We start from the raw sequence: 17,068 nt of genomic DNA on the forward strand, positions 1-17,068 counted from the left end.
CACCGACCAGAAACGGGAGCTGGAAGCATGTAAATATAATAATAACCACTGCAGCCAAAATGAGTGCCTGACGAGCCCAGTTGTAAACAAGCTATTAATACTCGACTGTACACTGTGTTCGTGTTTTCCTCCGAAACAGTATGTTGGAGTAGCCTTTCTCTGTCTCTCGCTAGCAAAGTTGACCCAGACAACAAAGTAAAGCTAGTTTTCAGCTACGAGCCCGACACGGAACCCGACGTATGAGCCAGAGGTCCCTTTGATACGGTTCGGGGCCGCTGACCTGTTTTATATACGCGTGGAATAGTTTTCAACACGAGATCACTGCAAAAAGTGCAGCCTTACCTAATGTCCACCTACTGTTACTCATTTATATTAAGATTTAAAAATCTAGTTGGTATTATGGCGAGTAACCTTCAATAATAGTAATAAATCACACAGCAATAGTACATTCATGTAGTTGTAAAAGCATGAAAATATATTAAGTAATCCAAAGTATTCAGAATACGTTACTCTCATTGAGTAACATAACGGAATATGTTACAAAATACGTTTTGGGGCATGTATTCTGTAATCTGTAGTGGAATACATTTGAAAAGTAACCTTCCCAACACTGTACATAACAGAAACAATTTTAATTATCAACATGGTTGCAGTGTGTCCTTAAAAAAAATGAGAAAATGGGACAAGTTGAGAATAAACGAAGAAGAGATAGGCCTAAAAAACTGTCTGTAGCAGTATCTGAAAGTCATCAGAATAAACCTGGCAAAGACCTGAGAAATGCATCTGACTCTTCAGTTAACCCATCTGCTGTTCACTGAAGCCTCATCAGAAATGACCTCAGTGGAAGGGTGGCTTTAAGATGCTGAAAATTAAATTCACTTATTTTTTTTTAATCATTTTTTTTCTTCCATCAAAATGAGAAGACTGGTTTTAATATTTGTGCAGTCATCCGCAGTAAGCAGAAACCGACTTCTCTTAAGTACGGCAATGTTTGCCTCAGCAACAATGACTCAATGAATGCTTAATGCGAGGAGAGCTCCACGGTGGTTGTGCTGATGTTACACGAACATTCAGGGCTTGCCACAGGAGGTTCATCTCTTGCATGGGAGAGGGGAGAGGGGAGAGGGAAGAGGGAGGGGGGCTCTAGCCTGAAGCGAACTTGTTACTTTTTCTCATTAACAGTCAATAAAAGGAGCTAGCGGCACACGAAGACCTTTCTCTCCCTACAGTGATCTGCTTTAATTCCCTGTGACATAAGGTTAAAACAAAAAAAAAAGTAGCTGTGCACTGAGTGACAAATTAATTAATCCAAGAGGAAAACAAAGGTAAGAATCCAAAATAAAACACTGACACCTTGTGGCAAGATGGGAAATTACAAGTGCCAATTTAACAGAGAGTCTTATTTTGATTTTGGGTGTCCGTGAAGTAAAATGCACTTGTCTGCTACCATCCACTCATATCAGTGATTCTTCACATTTGCATTATTTCTCTATAGATGATCCTTAAAACAGTGCTTGACTGATGATGGTGGAGACAGCTGTTTCACACATCAGAGTCATCTATAACAGTCTTCAGCCGGCATCAAATACTGACGCACGTAAAGGTCACAGCATTCGAGTCACGTTTTCAGTAAACCTTCCAGTGACCCTGTATGGGATCATCATCATGCCTTTGTTATGTCTCTGTGCTCATTAGCTCAAGTTTATCCTTTTAATATGTCATCACCTTAATGTTTCGCCTCAGTCGATATCGCAACTCTTTTACTGCACGTCAGCTGGTCAGTGTGAGGGGAACTTATGAATGATGGTGTTTGATGTATATTAGAATTAGACAGATCATTGTTGGGAGATGTAGGATTGTTTGGCTATTTTTATTTCATTTTTGTAGCAGTAAAGTCCATTTTTATAAATTTAAAAATAAATTTGCAGTTTATATTTTTATATTTTCTCTCATTTCTCCAGCTGTTTCTTTTTTTTGCCATCACAGCTTCTTCCTGGTGCTTTAGATGGACGACATCTATTTACAGTTATGACTTTGAATAGGCTACTACAAAAACGCCAGTTTGTTTTTTGAGCCATTCAGAGGTGTACATGTTGGTGTGTTTTCAGTCATGCTGCATAAACCAAGTGAGCTTGAGCTTCAGGGCATGAACCGATGGCTGGATGTTATCCTTCAAGATGTTTTGGTAGAAGAATTCATGGTTCCATTTACCAAAGCGAGTCTTCCGAGTCCCGAGGCAGCAAAACAGCCCAGACCATCACACTACCACCACCATGTTTGACTGTTTCTATGATTTTCTTTCTTTTTTTGAAATGCTGTTAGTTTTACGCAGAGGTGGGACTCAAACCTTCCAGAGAGTTCAGCTTCTGCCTCATCAGCCCACAGAATATTTTCCCAAAAGTCTCAGCGATCATCAGGATGTTTTCTGGTAAATGTGAGACAAGTCTTTGTGTTGTCAAAGGAGCTTGCAAAGAAAAGCGTCTGGACTTCTTTAAGTTACTTGAAGACGTTTCACCTCTCATCCGAGAAGCTTCTTCAGTTCTGAGGTCAAATGGTGGAGAGTCCCAGATATAAACCTAGTGGGAGTATCCCCCCACAGAGGGACAAAAGGACCCCCTGATGATCCTCTAATCGCCTGAGCCAAGGTGTGAAACTGGGTGTGGGTCCCAATCAGCCAGAGTTTCGGGTGCGTTCATTGTGAAACCTGGCCCCACCTTATCATGCGAATTCCTGAGATCAGCTGTCCCAGGATGTGAGTGGGCGTTAAGGCATCTGGGAAGGGATCTCAAAACTGGATTATAGATGGCAGAGAGTTGGTGTCGTAAACCACCGCCTCTGTTCAAAGATGGTCGCTCACAGTGGACATAAATGGCTTCTTTCACTCCTTCAAACCATCTGTCCTCTCTGTCCAAAATGTGAACGTTGGCATCCTCGAAAGAGTGTCCTTTGTCCTTAAGATGCAGATGGACTGCTGAGTCTTGTCCTGTGGAGGTGGCTCTTCTGTGTTGTGCCATGCGCCTGTGAAGTGGCTGTTTGGTCTCTCCAATGTAGAGGTCTGGGCATTCCTTGCTGCACTGTACAGCATACACCACATTGTTAAGTCTGTGTTTTGGCGTTTTGTCTTTCGGGTGAACCAGTTTTTGTCTGAGCGTGTTGCTGGGTCTCCTTTGACTACGATGACCTGGATGACTGAGAACCTTCACAGACAAAGTCTTTGTGTTCATTTTGGTCAGAAGTGATTTTCTACTTGAATGCCATTCCTGACATTTTTGTCCATTTTGTTTTATTGTTGATTCATGACTGTGGAACTTACCCGAGGCATGTGAGGCCTGCAGTTCTTCAGATATTGTTCTGGGTTCTTTGCCAGCCTCCTGCATGAGTCATCGCTGCACTGATTTTGGTAGGCCAGCCTCTCCTGGGCAGGTTCACCACTGTTTCATAGTTTCTCCATTTGTAATTGATTGCTCTCCCTTTGATTCACTGTAGTCCCAAAGCCCTAGAAATGACTTTTGACCCTTGACTGTAGATGTCACTGACTTTGTTTCTTAGTTGTTTCTGTAGATCGTGGCATGATGTGTTGCTTTTTGAGATCTTAGTCCCATTTCAAACAGATTCTATTTAAGTGATTTGTCTTGCAGTAATCATTTCCATTTTATGTTCACTCAGGTTATCTTTGTCTAATATAATCATTTTAAAAAAGAAGAAGAAGAAGAAACGAGAGGAGGGGGCTTTTTCATGGCATTGTACATAGTAAGTAGTAATAACAACAGAGATTCCACCAACTCACCTGTCTGTACAGGAGCAATATTCACCAATATAATATTTCAGTCAGCTCTGCGATACCAAAATAACTAAACCAGGTATCAGCTGGAAGCTAAAAATCCAGTTTATTACTACTAATGCTGTCATTAATAATACGTCTTATTTGTTAAACATTCAAGATTAAGAAACAAATGTTAAAATGCAAGGAGTGTATTTAATGTGTATAAGAGCAGCAGGTCTTTGAGGCTTGCTTACTGGCTTGTTGCTGTTGCCTGTTGTTAATTATTCCTGTAATATGAGAAGGTGGTTTGAGATTTGCTGGATGTCATAGGGTGAAGGCCTTGCAGTGGTAAGAAAAACTAATGAAACAGTGGGCAGACGGTATATGAGGCGACAGGTTCGGTGCAGACTCTGTCAGCTGATAAACAGCAGGAAGTGGTAGAGACACTGCGATAAAATCTTTTTACAGCGTGCAAATGTTTTCAGACACACCATAAGAAATCACCCTGTTAAATTACAGTAAAGTACTCCCAGCTCTATTTGTTATTTTAAAGTTTTTGTACTATAACAGGCTCCCACTGTAAAAATTACAGTACAAACTCCCTTTCAACTACATCCCACGGCGCTCTATTAGACTTAAATCTGCTGAGATAAGGAGATATGATGTTAATATTAATAAAAGTATTATCTGCTGAGCTGTTAAACTCATTGTCATGTTCAAAAAATCAGTTGATACACCAAGTTGATTGGCTACTTAAACATTTGAGTTAACAAGCAGTGGAACGGGTATAGCTAACAACGTGGCAACGCAGTTTTCTTCTGTGATCTCATGAAGAAGTTATTTCATGATGTTTCAGTACTTTAAATGTTTAAAAACACCTGTCCCAACACTAAACAGGGCCTTAATCATGTTCATTTAGCATGAATTCAGTTTAAATTACAGCATGATGGTGGGGGTTTCAGCTTTTGTTGTGATTCGCCTCACTGGCTTGTTGCTAGTTAAATGTCAACCTTATTCTTGTTCACACAAACACTGAAAAAAACCCACATCACATCTTCACATCAGTTAAAGTATAATCATAGCAACACTTCTAAATGAAGTCTTTGTGCTCTCCAGGGCAGAGCGTACACAGCTACAATTTTCTGCGCCTCCTTGTTCACTTCTTCACAGTAACCGTGTGCTAAATGAGACATGCTGCAACATGATTTTGCGCAGATGACTTATAGATGGAGGTAATCAAATTAAATACACTTCATTTAATTCGATTTGTGACTCACTGAAGAGGAAAAAATACTGTAAAACTGGACAGTACCAGTACTTTGTAGTAGGGCTGCCACGATTTGTCGACTAGTCACGATTACGTCGACTATCAAAATCGTCGACGACTGATTTAATAGTCGACGTGTCGTTTGAAGCTTTGTAAGATCGCAAAAGACACAGGAATAATAGCAGGATTTAAGAGTGTAATAACGGACTGAAACAGAAGATGGTAGCACAGCATGTACAAGGATGCCAGCTGCCGTTAAACCCCGAAGAAGAAGAAGCAGCTGTGTCCCAGAATTCATAGCGCGGCCCAGCTTAGTTTCCAACAATGGCGGTAGCTAGTTAGTTTTAATATTACTCTTATTATTCTTTCTGGGTCACAAAATAAACGTTTAACATATTTTCAGGCGAGAATGTAGCTGTGTAAACCTCAAATATCTGCTCAGTTTATCAGGACACCACATATTTTCAAAAGCGCTCCGACGTTTTCGGAGACGTCTGTTACCCACTAGCTCGATAGCTAGCCGGGGGCTAGGTCACTAGCGCCGTGAGAACACCGGACTCCCGGCAAATTGTTTTCAAACCCACCGCCGTCTTTCGCGACTCAGGTTAAATATATATGAGTCACTTAGATAAATTAAAAATGTTATTGTTTGGCTTTTTTTTTTAGTATTTTATTTGTTCCTGAGTAAATCGGTTTGGCTGAGATTAAAGTTATAGTTTTTACACAGCTGAATAAACCTCAAGCAGACAGCTGATTATCAGAAGTGTGAGATGCTGGAGAATATACTCCGGTGTCCTGTTATATTTTAGATAGCAAGGAGTTTATTAAACTTTACCGAAACAATCTGCAAATTTCATTAAAATTGAATAAACTATCATCTTGTCTTTATTTTTAGTTAGCACCTTAAAAGCTTAAAGCTGTAAGCTAATGATAGTTATATAAGAGCAGATGCTGCTGGTGCAATAAGCTGTAGTTTTACGTCCAGTGGATGATGATCTGATTAGTCGACTAATCGCATAAATAATCGGTGACTAGTCGACTATCAAAATAATCGTTTGTGGCAGCCCTACTTTGTAGTTACTGTAAGTACAAAAACCAAAACAACACTGTAGAAGATTTTGTTCGTCTGTGCAGATTCAACCACAACATTGCCACAAGAAATTTTCCATTAGCCTGTACCGTTCAGGATTAAGCTAGCGCGTGAAATGTGTTGTCCTGTGTGCCAACCACACCCATCAGTAAAGCTGGATGAGTGTGAGCAGAAACTTCTGGAAATTTGTTTTCTCATTGTGTTTTTTCCTCCCTTGTATTGAATAACTCAAGTCAAGTTTATGAGTATAATTATATTAAAACAAAAAAATGAGGTGTAATTATAAAATTCAGACACCATGTTTCGTCCGTTTCTCTCTTCACTCCGCAGGGAGACCATGAATTCGCTCTCACTGGGGTGTGCTTTGGGGTGTCCTACAAATAACCTTGTTTTTCTCTCCTCTACCAAAGTCATAACCCTCTGCACTTGACTTTGTTTATACTGTTGTCCCTAAAACTCTTAAATACTTACATATTAACTCACACTTTAACTGTAACTGACCTCGAGCCAAGCCAAACTCCCGGTGAGACGAGCAGCTCCTGTTGGTGGATTTTCAACTCGAGATGTTGCTCTGGCAGCTCTGCTCCTCTGAGGGAACGCGGAATGAAATCCCAAGGTGCTCCATTGCAGTGCACGCGTTAGTTCATGGCACTAAGCTGCAGCTCACAACCCAACACGGAAAAGGTGGATCACTGAGGGTGCAATAGTGATGGTTTGGAGACCAGTACAAGATCGAGTGGTTTAAGGGACTTTGTGTATATTTAAAACAAAACAGGTCCAGAATAGTTTGAAGGAATGTGAAAACAGAAGCTTGATATCAAGGATTAGAGGAATAAAACCAGATGGATGATTAACTTGGTGTCTATTCTTAAGCCAGCATGACATTTTTTATAACAGCTCGTAGTTTTACTCAGATCAAAAACTCTTTCGTGATTTAAAATTATTTCGCCAAATTGAAAATAGAAAAAGAAAAAAGAACCAAATTGATTTTCTCTCTCATGTGCAACACAAAGGATCTAACAAGCCACATAAAAAGGCTTATCCTACTTTCCCCTTCCTAATTCTGCAGGAGCAGTGAGACATGTTTGCTTTCATTGCTTCAGAGTTTGAACAAGATAACAGGCCCGGGGAGGTCCGACTGGGCTCGGCCGTCTCTACCGGGCGTGACGGCTGATGTCGGTTTGGGGGTGGGGAGGTGGAGGGTAGATGGTGACATGTCAGTTTAACAGGGAGGCGAGCAGGAAAGTGCGTGAAAGGAACTCTGTTGACTTTTCTGCCAGGCCGATTTACACCCTACATTCATGATGTCAGCCTTATCTGGCCTGAAACTCTGAACTTCTGTCTAAAAATATTGTCCTCCGTTGCAAAACCTGCCTTACTGGGCAGACTGTCTTTGCCACAGGAGTGTTACGCAATTACAAAATAACAATAGCTTTGTTTCATAACGCTAATGTCGCTGTGACATGAGTAATTTTGGTCCAGTCTTGTCAAACTTTTTTTTTGTGGCCAAGCAGCAGGTGTGTGTATGTGTCTGTTTATGTGAGCATACACATGTGTGTGCATACCCTCTGCCTCCAGAGAGACAGCAGGAGTAGGAGTGGCACAGGTACACTGGAAATTCTCGTTGGGTTTGAAGAGGGAGGACACGATAGGGGAGGAACCTTGAGAACAGCATGACAACGCAAACCTTATAAAAGACGGAGACACACCCGGCTTATAGCTTCAGTTAAGCTCGCCTCTCAGACAGCAGCACCTTGCCATAGTCATGCTCAGCCTCATCAAATTGCCACGAGTCTTCACCATCAATCAAGTGCCCAAAGTAAGTTTACCTTCACTCAATCTTTACAATCTTTCGCTTTTTATAAGTGCTAGAAATTTGAAAAAAGAAAAAATTTCAAAGACAAATCTCAAACATGCAAAATGTTGAAAAAGAAACAAACCGCTTTTATATTTGAGAAGTCCTAGTCATGCATTCTTTGTTAAACTCTCAGAAGAGGTGAAAACAAAATTGGTCTTCTCACATTTGGGCAGAGCACTAACTGCAAGTGTTTCTTCATTGAGGTTTTCCATGAGGACGGCATTATTACTGGGTACCGGCACCCCCGGAGCTCAGCCACCGACTGCATCCTGAGCCTCTTCCAGATGACCAATGAGACGCTCAATATCTGGACCCATTTTCTGCCCACCTGGTACAGCTGACAATTTTTTTTCTCTTGTTTTTCTTTCACTGCAAAGTTGTTTTCACCCCCCTGCTGTGCGCTTGGAAAGATTGACAACATGCGACACACCTGACAGAATTTAGATTCAGCTGGCAGGTGGCCTGGTTTGTACATGAGATGACAGCTGAGCGATCAAGTACAGTCTTACATCATAGTTACTGAAGTCTTTCTACTATTTTCTCCGTTTACTAAATAAAAATATTAATACAGAAGCAAAGCTGAGCAGAAAAGCAGCGCTCCCGGCTGTGCTGACCCGGCTGTGAATAAAGGGGCAGCAGAGAAGCAGCTTTTTAAAGCAGAGAAGAGTGTACGTGATTTTACACTCCCTCCTGACCAGCCTGGTCGGATTCATGAAAGAAGGAATCTTGCACATCTTGTAAAGCTCGTAGGACTCTGAGTTTTCTAGAATTTTCTTTGAATATTTGCTTACCTTATACCTTCGTGGCATTTTCTGCAGTCGGACTTAAGTCTTATCACCTCTATCAGTACAGTGCGCTTGGAATTCATGTTATGTGCACGTCTTGATGGAGTTCAACAGATGGCAGAGGATCAGTGGCACGTTACAGTACTAATACTAAAAAAAAAAAGTTTAAAAGTAGCGTGGCCAGTTTTCACAGAATGGAGATCAAAAGGCTCACGGGACCTGCAGCTTCAGCAGCATCTGTTTGCACTGACTTACGTAACACGAGGACTGAATATACACAGATGTTTGTTGTGATTTCAGCAACGATGCGGGTCCCCCATCACCGTGCCTCCCTGTCACTGTCATTTTGCGTATGACGATGCTCAATCTTAATATGAGCCTGTTTGTGTTTACACAATTCATTATCAGCACTGTCCTGTTGACCAAAATTTGTGACTATTTGGGACGAAGGAGGATTACAAAGCTTTCCAGACAACAGACAAAGAAGTTTTCAAATTTGTAAAGTTGATCAGTAACTCATTAAATCTAGTTAGCTCATCATCATTCATCCTGGCATTTACAGAAAACCTTTCATTTTTCTATTTGAGCATAGTTATGATGGAGACTTAATGTCCTTTTTTATACTCAAGACTCAAGTGTAGATGTGGTTTCAGCATGAGCTACACTGATTAGGCAGTGCGTTACGTGAGGGAATTACTAAAATCTGAAAACTGCGATAAGGAATCCAGTCTGACGACTGTGTGCAGTAATTTAAGCCTGTCCAGTTTAAAGCCTGTCAGTTAGCACAACGATAAACCCAAGGTAAGAGTTTGCATGACTAACAAACAGAAGTAAAGGTGGACAAAGAAAAATACCGAGGACTCTTTTCTAAAGTAGTTTTGGCTCCTCGGCCTCCTAAACTTGCGATTCCTCTCTGTCTGTTTGACAAACGTGACTCTGTCCATGACTTGTGGCAGCTCTGTAGCTAACGTCTCGATGCTGTTCTTGTTGTGTAAGGATTTAAAGGTACTTCAGAGGCTTCTTTTCCCAGTAGTCGCTCTGCACTTCCTTCCTTCCTTTGATTGCATGGGTGGTTGTGAGTGTCTTTGTGTTCAGATAAGCAAAGGACACATGGGTGTTGGTGTCCAGGGGCTCTATGTAGACCTAGGTAGTAATGAGCAGATCTGTGCTGAAGACTTTTGCATAAACTGCCACAATTAGTTAACTGCTCGGTGATGGGAAAAGCACGAGTAATGTTGATTTGTTAGTGAGGCGCTCTGAGAAGTCGAGGCAGTGACTGCAATACACAAGGCAATACAATATCCTCATGATAGGATAAAAGTGTTTGGAAAGTCAAGTCAGCTGCAGAGGTAACTGCCAAATACATCATTTTCTGAGTAATAAAGTACTTTTTCTACACTGATAGGTGCTACATACAACTTTCTGCTATTATATGTAGGTTTTCTGGCCTCCTTAATGTTGCTGTGTTGCTTCAAAGCACGGAGCCAGCTGGACGTTCCGGCTCCAGTTAATACTTCTGGACACTTTAACACTTATTAGCTTTCTTGCCTTGAGGAAAAGTTTGACTCTCAGGTCTGTGTATAAAATATGGAGCTAGACAGCATAGCGCAGTGTACAGACTTGAAGGGGAAACAGCTGGGATGTCACCTCGTAGTCCTTGAGACTTTGCTTTGTGGTTCTTTAATCCTTCAGCAAACAGAAATGTGAAAAATGACATTCAGTGGTTGTACAGAAAGCCGTGTGAAACATGGGAGCCAACGTGTGTTTACTGTGCTCACAGCTGACATATAGAGTATATTATTTCATATTTATACGTGACCGCAAATGGTATGACCACAGTGAATTCAGCGCTGAGCAGCTTACTAACAAAACAGAGCAATGATAGAAGTTGGGTTTAGTCATCGATGTGCGTCTTTCAGCTTTGACTGCCAGATTCTTTTTTAACCTTATAATTATCAGTTAGCTACAGTGCTCTTTAGTTAATAATTAACCTTTTCCATGTCTGACGAATGAAAGGAAAACCCCACCTAAAGTGTCACCCTAAACAGACTCAGAGCTCTGTTTGCCACGGCTGGAAAATCTGCCATGTTTGTTCAGCAGCATTGATTTGGTGACTATAAAAGCCATAGCATTCGATTTATATCATACCATCAAACTATTCATTAGACCTTCCCGTATGAAAGCACGTGCATCGTGTTTCTCCGTTTCTTCTTCCTGCAGTCTGTCTGTGCACACAGCCCTTTTTGTTCTGAGTACACCATCAAATAATCACACTCCAAAACTAAACGAATTAAAACTACTAAATACTCCTTATAACTAGACGCATCTGTCATAAGCATGTGTTACATCCATTCTGATTTCTTCAACCCAGTTTTTCTCCCGGCAGGTACTTCCTATGGAAACTAGTAACGGTGGTGCTGATGCAGAAAGCGTGGCAGGACTCCTTCACCTGGCCCATGGTGATCTTCCTGTTCACCTGCTGCATTTATCCACTGGCGTCGAGCTGCGCTCACACCTTCAGCACCATGTCAGTGCGGGCACGCCACATCTGCTTCTTTTTTGACTATGGCTCTATCAGTTTCTACAGCCTGGGTAAGTGAAAAACAAAAGCTGTTCGAGGAAGATACACGATGGGTGAATTTGTACTTCTACTCGAAAGGGGCAGGGACGTCCACTGCACAGTAGTGGGTCCACTACATGTTCAGTGAAACCAATGTGGATTCCCTTTTCTAAAGTTCAGGCGCAGTCTAAACTTATGGTAGTTTTCTAGGTCAGATTTTAATGGAATTATGGAGTGCTGGAAGACTAGATTTTCATGCTTATGGTGTGCTCGGCTGCAGGCTCAGCGATCGTCTATTCAGCTTACATTTTCCCCGACAAGTGGGTGAACAGCTCCTTCCACCAGTCCTACATCACCATCACTGTGTTCAACACCGTCATCTGCACCATCCTAGCATGCTACTCCAGGTAAGCTGAAAAAATGACTTTTACATCCCTACTGCTGATGCTGTTTCTATCCTAGATTTATGCTTTTATTATGCAAGACGAGGTGTCTGTACTATGCAATTTAACATGCGAGCCTTCTTAACAGCAGATGGCTTCACTTTGTGCTTTTAACAAAATTTTCCAACTGAAAAAAACATTACGTCCCCAGCTCAAAATCAATTTTTAACTGATTCAAGCCAATCTAAAATCTAAAAGCTCATCTTATGCAAGATGAATAAAATATAAGTGCCTCACTGTGTATGAAAATGAAGGGGGGAAAAACAGGATAGAACCTCTCCATCGCATAAGAGTGCAGATACAATAAAACTAACAACAGTAAAGCTTTTTTTTGCGGGTGCATGGTGCAGAACTGAGCACAAACATGCTGCAGGTCCTTTTTAGCCTGTGTGACTGTGTGTTTGATCTAAACGTTTTTGCCCATTTAAAGCTCCAGCTGTGGGTGAAACTTTGAAATGGAAAGCTTTAGAGGAGTCCTCTGAGAAATTCAGTTAAGATCTAACATTTGCATCTTCTCATAATAACACACTAAATGCTTTTTCCTTTTCCCATGCTATACGTAACGCTGTATAGGCGAACATGCATGTTATCGTGTCGTCATTAGCACAGTAACACTTTCTAGGAAGCATACAGTTACGCAGTCAGTGTTTCAACTCCAGCTGAACTAATAAGAAGGAAAATATGTTTATAGCAGTTGGGAGAACCTGGTCCAGGACAACATTGTAATGTGACAACTAACAAATATTTGTCGTCTTTGTATCTCGAGGTTGTACTTGAGTACATGAGTCACGTAAATCTTGTCAAACAGCCTGAGCACCGTGTCTGGTAGAGCACAATGGTGGGCGTGGCTTACATCAAAATCTAGATCATTCTCAGCGACTGCAAATCAGAACTCTTGGAAAATGTAAAGCTTGCTTTGATCATAAGAGGCAAAACACAGTATTCACTTTTCCACGTTTTCCATTTACAGCAATAATCATATTTATTACCTTTATGTACTGGAAAATGTTGGCTTGGTCTAGCTAATGATTGTTCTTTCACTTATCTCTCCCACCGCTAAGGCTTGGCTTACCATTTCTACAGTATAATCACGACATCATTAAGAGGTAAACAAAACGTATTTGCTAACAATCTGCTCCTCCGTCTTGTTTATCGTCCTCTGAACTGTATTTTTCATTACATTGTCATTATTTAAATGCAAGGTGCCTACGTAAAACATGCGAGTCATCTATTTAAAGTATTGACAAGTCTTCGGACACACCACAGTAGGTGAATGGAATTTCGAAGGTGCAATTGAGCAACTTGCTTCTTAACACAACTGTTGTTATGTATCTGTAAATGGCGTGGTAAATGGCCTGTATTTGTATAGCGCTTTTCTAGTCCCTAAGGGCCCCAAAGCACTTTACACAACCTGTCATCCACACATTCACACACTGGTGATGGCAAGCTACATTATAGCCACAGACACCCTGGGGCGCACTGACAGAGGCGAGACTGTAACTATACGGACCAGCCCTGAACGGTGACTGACTCCAAGCACAGTTTCAATTGGAGCAGGTTGGAGGAGCTGACACACAGGGCAGCTAAACGTGTTCTGTAACAGCCTGACTCACTGACTCAAAGTCAATCCTGGCTTCACGCAACAATAGGAAAGGAGCGTGCACTGCATTAACGTGCTGCTCAGAAAACATTTCATGGTCCACATGCTTCGTAAATTTAAATATATTTGCGTGTATTTATATTTTGAGTTGTTTAAAGAAAGATTTGTTTTATTATCATTTCTGGCTCATTCAAGCTGTTTTCAGCTGTAATTCCATTTTAATTTATGTTCTGTTTAAAAAATGTAGCAGGTTAATAATCAGTTCTTACATAATGTTTTCATTATCGATGATGATTCTGTTTCTGTTTCTGTAGAGCTTCCTCCACTGAAAATGCCTTTCTTTCTTTTTTTTCCCCTCCAGATTCCCTGAGTACCAGAGTCCAAAGTTTAGCAAATGTCTTAGAGTCGTAGCCTTTGCCTACCCTTACCTGTTTGACAACATTCCTCTGTTCTACCGGGTAAGGCACTTTAAACATCCACTTGCCTCACAAGACACACCTGAAACACTATAAAGCAAAATATGCTGTTAGTTCTAGAGAGGTAACCATACAATAGGTAACAGACTGAAAGCATGTGTATGTTTGTAATTTTCTGTGTGAGTATCATCTTCAAACTTCTTTGCTACACCAAAAAACACAGCATTTTTTAAGGGTTTTTGACCCTGGTGCTCAATGTTCCACTTCCATTTGTATAACTTAGCCATCAACGCTACCTCAGATTTAACTTTAAAGCTGTTGCTGCTTTAAATAAACAAAAATAACAATTATTTCCCTTACACAAGTTATGCAGAAGTTAATTTTATCATCACACTGCCTTTGAAAGTTTAGCCAGCAAACACTGACGCGAAACAACAGAAAAACGTTGGCAAATAGCATCAGTAGATGGCTACACAGAAGCTATATAGTACGGGGCTAATATTCCAATACATATTCAATATATTGCTGCATCCTTGGTATAATAATCTAAAATTATGTATGTTACAGGGTAAAATTCACAGCTACTACAGAAAAGGGCATAATAAACAGATAAAAATCACTAACCCCTGAAGAAAATATTTTATTATATCATAAAACAATAAACTCCTTTTATTGAAGGCGGTAACCTTCTATAAAATGACGTAACCCCTTCAGTGTATATCAAGAGGAGCCGAGTATTTTCTTTGAAAGACTTACAAAGCAGAAGCCAATTGCTCATGTTTGGAACCCACCTGAATACTTTACAACCAATTAGCTCCCTGTTTAGATACATGCGTTTAACATTTATGATGAAAACAATATCATAAATATCATAAATGTGAAAAAATACTCTTGTTTTTTTCTCAATCTGCGTTTATGACATGAAAGCAGCTCCACTGGCAGATGCAGAGAGTTTGACCCTCATTAAGAAATTTTGGGGTGTTAAAGTAAAAAACAGTCATCGGCTATTTAACCATTGAAGTTAAAAGCGATTGTGCTGTCGTGTTCGCAGGTGCTCCTGTGTAAAGGGGAGGGCTGTACAGATAACGCTACCAACATCCTCCACTACTACCACATCACCCTGGCTTTTCTCACTGCTTTTCTGTTTGCCACCCATTTACCCGAGCGCCTGGCACCTGGAAGCTTCGACTTCATAGGTAAACCAGATCTGACGAGCACTCTTTATAATTATTAGCATGTTTAGCTTTTTCGGCCTGTTTACTGATAGAGCGTTATCGCCGGTTCCTCTTAGCTGTACATAGAGTTTCACAAAAAACGCCAAAGTAAACCACTGTACACAACCTGCTCAGCACTGAAAGGAAGACAGACAAAGGAGACATTTACAAGCTACTGAAAGCAGAGATCCATGAAAGAACTTTAACTACTGTCTCTTTGTTGGCAAAGATTACGTTAAAAATGCTCTCTGCATCGCTGTATTGTGCTGCATTTCTTGTCTTTTCCTTCAGCATGAAATTTTTTTTAGCTTTTTTGAATGGTCAATGTACTATTTATTATAAGTCATTTGTTTTGGCTATTTTTTTGCAATAAGTCTGTGATTTTCACATCTTTATGGTTTTTGTACTTCAAATAAAGTGAATTTTAATGCTAATTTCTGATCCTAAGGTGAGGTTAATAAGCATTCACCAACACTAAGGGGTAATTAATCAGTGACAAAAAGATCATAAAGAGTTCCAACGGAAAAACATCCATCAATTATAAACCAAACCAGCATTGAACAAATGTTTGACTAGTTTGACTTAAATCATTTTCCAGCACTGCACTTTATTAAGTGGATATTAAAAAGTATTCTCTCTGCTGTGCTACAACAATAATGCATAATCACCTCTGTTTTTTCACATATCCTGTGTTAATGTTGTGCTTCCAATGTGAATCATTTGCTCAGTGCTGAACGTTTGCAGTCTACATCTTTCCTCTAACAAACACATATCAACTGCTCCCTCTGCAGGTCACAGCCATCAGCTTTTCCATGTGTGCGCCATCCTCGGCACCCACTTCCAGATGCAGGCCATGGAGCAGGACATGACGATACGCCGTTCCTGGCTCGTGGAAAACTCAATCCCCATCACATTTGCCAACTCAGTGGGTCCGGCGCTGCTTTGTGTGGTGTTGAATTTGGTTGTCATCTTCCTCTACAGCCTACCTCTCCTCTTGGGCCCAGTCTGCAAAGACAAGAAGTACAGTAGAGGACCAAAGAAAGACAAACTCTGCCCCCACAGCTGAACCTCCAGCTTCATTGGTCATGGTTTAAAGGGCTTTAACTCATCCAAATCATACACTTTATATGGTCCCAAGACTAAAGAAATTGCATTATGGGTAATATAAATGGTATAACATAGTGAAGGGTGCACCAGATGAGGAACTGACATGATGTTTAAATGAATCACGGTTGCATTTGGCCTTTAATTATCAATGAGATGCCTGCTGCTGTGCTGATAGGCTGAAAATATAGGTGCAAGGTACACAAACATAGCATGAAAATTAACAACGTGTTTGTTAAGTTTCATAATATGTAACGACTTTTAAATGTTTCTGAGGAAACCTGTTTCTACATGAAGCTACAAATGTAGCAGGTTAGCTACATTACGAGGCAGCGCATGTGTGTTTATCTTTTTGCTTCTCCGATTTCCACACTTGTGGTGTATGAAGAGACTGCAGGGAACAAAAACTATGTAAAATACTGTTTTTTCCCTTTCAATTGCAGGTTTTGATGCTGAACTGACAATGTGCCTTTTCATGTTTCTCATGACTGCCGTTAAGTTAAATGTGACATCAGTCAAATAATGCACATCAAACAAATGAAGCAGTTTTGTTCAGGGAGATCAGATGTTGTTTTTTTTTTTAGTTTAAACTTCAGCTTAATAGACTGACAGTGTGGTCACTGAGCACAGAGCTGATGTCCTCTGAGTCATTTATTTCCCTCAGAATGTCTGATGTTTCTGGTGTTACATTTTCCTGGATTACAAAACAGAGTATTTAAGAACAAAGTTATTTATTATGAGTTTTTCATATAAACTGTAAACTACGATTGTCTGTGTCCCTTTTATTTTAATTAGGAGCATCCTGTTGCATAATGCTGGCACATTAGTGTTTATCCTACAAGTATTTACATCCTATAACAGGGTGACCAGATCCCAATAAACTAAATGTGGGACAAACAGTTTGTTTGTCTGAGAGAAATATATGAGTATGAGTGTGAGACATGTGAGGCCTGGAGTGTCCAACCTAA

The 17,068-nt window shown here is 40.5% G+C and overlaps 1 protein-coding gene across 1 annotated transcript; it reads left to right on the forward strand.

Moving 5' to 3' along the window:
• Positions 1-7,651: 7,651 nt before the first annotated feature.
• Positions 7,652-16,867, forward strand: paqr5b (progestin and adipoQ receptor family member Vb). Its single transcript, XM_026162914.1, has 8 exons — positions 7,652-7,939; positions 8,182-8,309; positions 11,150-11,355; positions 11,604-11,730; positions 12,828-12,872; positions 13,728-13,824; positions 14,834-14,978; positions 15,788-16,867. The coding sequence occupies exons 1-8, from the start codon at positions 7,886-7,888 to the stop codon at positions 16,060-16,062; spliced, it is 1,077 nt and encodes a 358-aa protein (XP_026018699.1). The 5' UTR covers positions 7,652-7,885; the 3' UTR covers positions 16,063-16,867.
• The last annotated feature ends 201 nt before the right edge of the window (positions 16,868-17,068 follow it).

The sequence above is a fragment of the Astatotilapia calliptera genome, chromosome 1 (assembly GCF_900246225.1).
Source record: "Astatotilapia calliptera chromosome 1, fAstCal1.2, whole genome shotgun sequence".
In the NCBI taxonomy this organism is placed as follows: domain Eukaryota; kingdom Metazoa; phylum Chordata; class Actinopteri; order Cichliformes; family Cichlidae; genus Astatotilapia; species Astatotilapia calliptera.